The sequence below is a fragment of the Schistosoma mansoni genome (genome assembly GCF_000237925.1).
Source record: "Schistosoma mansoni, WGS project CABG00000000 data, supercontig 0170, strain Puerto Rico, whole genome shotgun sequence".
NCBI lineage: Eukaryota > Metazoa > Platyhelminthes > Trematoda > Strigeidida > Schistosomatidae > Schistosoma > Schistosoma mansoni.
In genome coordinates, this window is record NW_017386057.1 from 190439 (window position 1) to 195385 (window position 4947).

Sequence of the window (4947 nt, forward strand, 5' to 3'; positions counted from 1 at the left end):
ATAATAAAAAGAAGTATTGGATTATTCTTATTCATAAATAATTACTTTCTACATTTTAAGTGTAAATAGAGTTGTGTAGGTATCATTACCAAGTTTTGATTTGATAATTTTGAATAAATTGAGCATGGGGTAGATTGTCATAAATAAATTAATATCTTTGTAATATCCCAATGAGTAGAAAAATTAGATTTTCTGACGTTTCACGACTCAGTGTAAGCCACTTCTTCAGAGAATAAATAACCAAATTAACATTAATCCAAGTTTAAATAGTACAACGGAACAACACGAATATTAACTGATCAATCAATAAACAGGTCTCAATAAATCAATGACATGTCATTTCATTTCGGTCAAGGTGATTCATAAGCGACATGTATGTAAATTCGTGGGTATGTGTGCACTGTTAATGATGAAAAATGTGTAACCTTAATAATGACAAAGGATAGAGTTTGTTAGGTTTCTTTGTCTAAATAGAGTTAGTCTCCAACAAATACTGATATTTTCAATAAGATTTTGTTCACACTATTCTGTCTATACAGGATTCATAATTAGTTAATTCCTATTTGTACGGAAGTTAACAAAATTTACAGCCCAGAGACTTATACTCCTTAGGAGAAATTCAGTCAAGTAAAGTTAATCTTTCTCAACCGATATATTTCGATTTATTCTTTCATAGCGAGCCGTGTTAAACGATTTCTCAATGCTCAACATGCTGACCGAAAAATTCGTTCAAGTAGCCAACAACCTACTGGTTTTGAATCAAGAAATGAAAATTCTTCATGGCGTGATGATAAAAGAACTTTGACTCGTCTTACTGAAAGACATGCATCAGAAGTACGTGAAATTAATGAAACACGTGATAAATGGTCAAATAATGAAATCAGAGGATTACGTGACTTAGTGGAACATAGAACTTCTAATGGTGAGGTCCAGCCTATTCGAGTTGTTGCACCTAAATTGTCAAAAGGGCTAAAGCCCATTACACAAGCTGAATTAGGCAAAAGTTTCAAATTGGAAGCGAGATTCGAACCAACAAATCCTCCAACTAAAATTCAATGGTATTTTAATAATCAAGTTAGTTGAAAAGGTTTTTAATGAATTCTTGTTTCATGAGAGTTTTATTGAATGTAATTAAATGTTTGACTTCATATATATTGGTGTTCTTGTCGAAACAAATCAATCGAGCAGGTATTATACGGCAATTATAATTCAATTTGATATATGCTATTTTGTTCTCTACTTTTATGGCATATTTTCATCCGCATCTTCTTAAGCATTCACAAATACTAATAAATACCAGTCTGCTTCATTGCATTTGTTATTTCATTATATTTGAAATTTTTGCTTTCTGTCATCTATTAACTGATCACTGGAATCTTGTTTTACTTAAGGGGTTTTAAAATTTGACTAGACCTACTGTTATACCACTAGTTCTTAATAGTTTTGAGGTATTCATCTTATAGAACATCCTAATGGTTTGTTTACAGCAGTTGGTTGAGGTTATCTCGTTAAATGTACTGAAAATATAGATCAGCGAATGCATGGGATTTATTTAACTTGGTGCTTACACGAGTGAAAATAGTAATATAATTCAAATTTAACGACCATTTCCTAGTGCATGACATAATTGGACTAATCTACAGCAATCACTAACTGTAGATTCCATGTTTATCAACACTTATCAGGAAGACATATCTGCAACCTTGTGAAAACCAGCTTTTCACCACAGATTTGAAATATAATACAACTATCGAGTGAAAATTCTGCGAATTGGGTAATTTAAATTCATTCTCACACCGTTATGCATTGGTTGCTTGATAAATATATTGCATAAATCATAACACTTCCAATTCATTTGGTTACTATTGTTGTTTAATGACTGTTTTATCAAATAAGACTTGATATAAATAGAGAAAATCTTTATTAAGTTGACTTTTATCCATCGTGTAACACTATTTCGCACTAAACAAAATTCCACTTTTTTTGGATTAAGAAATGTTTTTATATCATAATAAAATGGATTGTTCGGTAAACGTGTTACAATTGTGTAAACGTTTTTAAAATTGTTAAATATTTACATTGAATTGCAGGAAATTACTTCAAATAGTAATATAAAGATCACAACATCTGAAGATGGTGAATTCAGTTATCTTGAAGTGTTTGATTCTAGTTTTGCAAATGCAGGTGATTACGAAGCTAAAGCTGGAACAACTATTACTCGAACCAGTGTCAAAATTGAAGGTATGTTTCATCTACTCCAGAAGGATATTTTGAAAAGTTAATTATTTTGTTTAGATTGGATTGAGGTGTACTAATTTAAGAATTTCTTAGATAGTTCATTTCGCGTTAAACTCCAAACAACTGATTTCATAATAGTTTTATATCATACACCGTTGACAGAAAAGGGAACTGAATAAATATTTCATCGTATACATCGCATTTATATAATCGTCTTCTTTTTATTTCTTTTACAACAGAATACAAGCACATTGTTGTGCTGTCAATAAGTTGGAATGTTATGTTCAACATGTTATAAGACTGTTAAATGTAATCTAAAGACTCATCGATTATGTTGATAACTATATGTATACTAGTCCAATTTAGTGACTGAAACTTGTTTCCACTCATTTTATGCCTGTAATCAGTAAGATATAATACAAGGAATCAAACATTTCTTAAATTCTGTGCTTAATCTTGTTATTCGAATCACATTCTGAATTAGCAGGAGGTGATATAACTCATCTACAAAATTCCATCGTTTGATTTCCTGATTACCAGATTTTAAAGTCTGATTTGCTTGAATATAGCATTCAAAAATTCTTTCATCAGTCTTAACAAGTAATGAATTTAATGGTAGACTCTCGTTTTTACAACCAATTTAATTTTTATGAATTATATTACTCTTGATATAAAATACTTTTTTTATTGCATATATAGCTCCAGCTAATTCATTGAATGGAATGATAAATGAAATTGATGACGAACTGTCAGATGAATCTTCTGGCCAAGCTGTAGAACAAGTAATAAATAATGATGATGGAGGCATCATACCTAAAGCTGCTGGATTAGCTCCATTATTCACTGTCCATCCAATAAGCCAAACTGTCAAAGAAGGAGATACGGTGTGTTTAGAGTGCACTGTATCAGGAGATCCCATTCCAGAAGCTGAATGGTATTATAATGATGGTCCTATTCAAGCTGGACATATATTTTCCCAAGATAACGAAATCATAAAGCTTGAATTACAAGCTCTATTACCTGAAGACACTGGCACTTATGAGTGTCGTGCCACAAGTTCAATGGGAAAAGCATCGACTGTTGCCTTCCTTGTTGTCGAAGGTTAGTTAAATAAACGAACGGTTTCCTTTTTGAAAACCCTATCAAGTCGCTTCTTTCAACTAGAAAGTTTTTATCTAGGCTGATTTTAGTCTATGATAGAAATCCCCTTCGGTATTAACTAAACTAAAAGACTAGACGGTAAACTGTTTTTCTAGTCTAAGGAGCCATCGTTAGCACAATATATTGAAGAAATAGGGAAGATTCAATTTCTAAATCACATGCAGACAGAGAAGTTGAAATTATTCTAAATATCATTTAAAATATCACAAGATATTAAATATAAAAGGTTTTGTCAATATATTGTTTTATGAGAGAATCCAATGGTTGAGCATAATTTATATCGGTGATTGGTTTTTTTAAACCAAAACTTCAGCTAAAGCATTTTGAGAAATAATTATTTTTTTCAAATTGAAATTCCTTGTTTAACCTAATCCATATTTTTGACTGAATCGTCTAATATTATGAAGGATACATTTCCTAAATTTTCTTTTCAAATCAGTACATTTATGTGTATATGTAACTTTCTACGTTTAGTCAATTATCTAAATAAATGAATATTCGTAAATATTTATAATTGTGCAAAGTATTCTATTATTCTTTTTAGAAAGTGAACTGTGAAAAATGCATCATTCTATGATGTATAAAAGACATATTTGAAATTACATCCACATTATTGGAGCCGTTTTAAATAGAAATGGCGTATAAACCAGTAAAGTTACTACAGTCAATCTCGTGAAAACCAAAAGATGAAACCTTGAAAGAAAAGAAAAGCGGAACATTGCGTGAAAAGTACTTTGTTTCAGCTGAGAGAAACACTAAATTAGAAAAATTGGTCACCCTCCTCATGTTCGTCTTCACGAAGGTCAAATAACTGTCGAACGCCAGCGTCAACGCACGTGGAAAACTGTGGTCACATATTGGACTGGGAAAATGTGGTTTTGATTGGAGGAAATATAAAGAACAGAGAATTTATAGGGGCTTGGGATTCGTGTCTGTCAGAAATCAATAAACACATTGAGATTGATCTGCTTTATCAACCAAGAAGGAAAATTATGAATGAATACAGAATCAAAAATCAAGACGAAGGGGGAGATGATCAATATGTAGATAGCGACAGGATAACGGTCAACAATAATCAACCAAGATTAGTGCTAACAGAAAAAGCTGGGAGTCATATGTGGAAAAATTTTAAGAGTGCACTTATATCTGAAGATTTGTTGATGTTGCTCAACAAAATAGTGGAATAAATCATTTAGCTCAAAGGATGAAACTTCACCAAAATCATATATTATAGTCGTAAAACAAAACCGTTCTTTTCGTTTTCGAACAAATATTAAGAGTTACACAATAATAATCATGCATTCCTTTGTATTGATTTTCTTTTATTTAAAAAAGTGGTATTTTATGTTTTAAAAAGAAGAATGCTGAAAAACGTACCTCCGTTAATGAAAGTAAATAACACAACTGATAAGCCATAACAAATAAAAAGCACTTTGATAAAATCCCATGATACTGTGGCGTGGGTTACTTATATCCATATAAGTAGTATATAACAGTGGTCGGGCATTGAATGTATTTCAGCAGAAGATCGATAACGAAACGCAATTG

At 31.2% G+C, this 4947-nt stretch overlaps 1 protein-coding gene across 1 annotated transcript in view; it reads left to right on the forward strand.

The window, feature by feature from the left end:
• The window catches only part of Smp_126240 (titin, putative), a gene marked incomplete at its 5' end in the record, with an annotated part of 158616 nt that overhangs the window by 150993 nt on the left and 2676 nt on the right, over positions 1-4947 (forward strand). Inside the window, 3 exons of the mRNA XM_018796675.1 lie at positions 677-1074; positions 2091-2241; positions 2938-3339. Coding sequence (XP_018646836.1) covers positions 677-1074; positions 2091-2241; positions 2938-3339 — 951 coding nt within the window. The remainder of the gene's footprint in view (positions 1-676; positions 1075-2090; positions 2242-2937; positions 3340-4947) is intronic.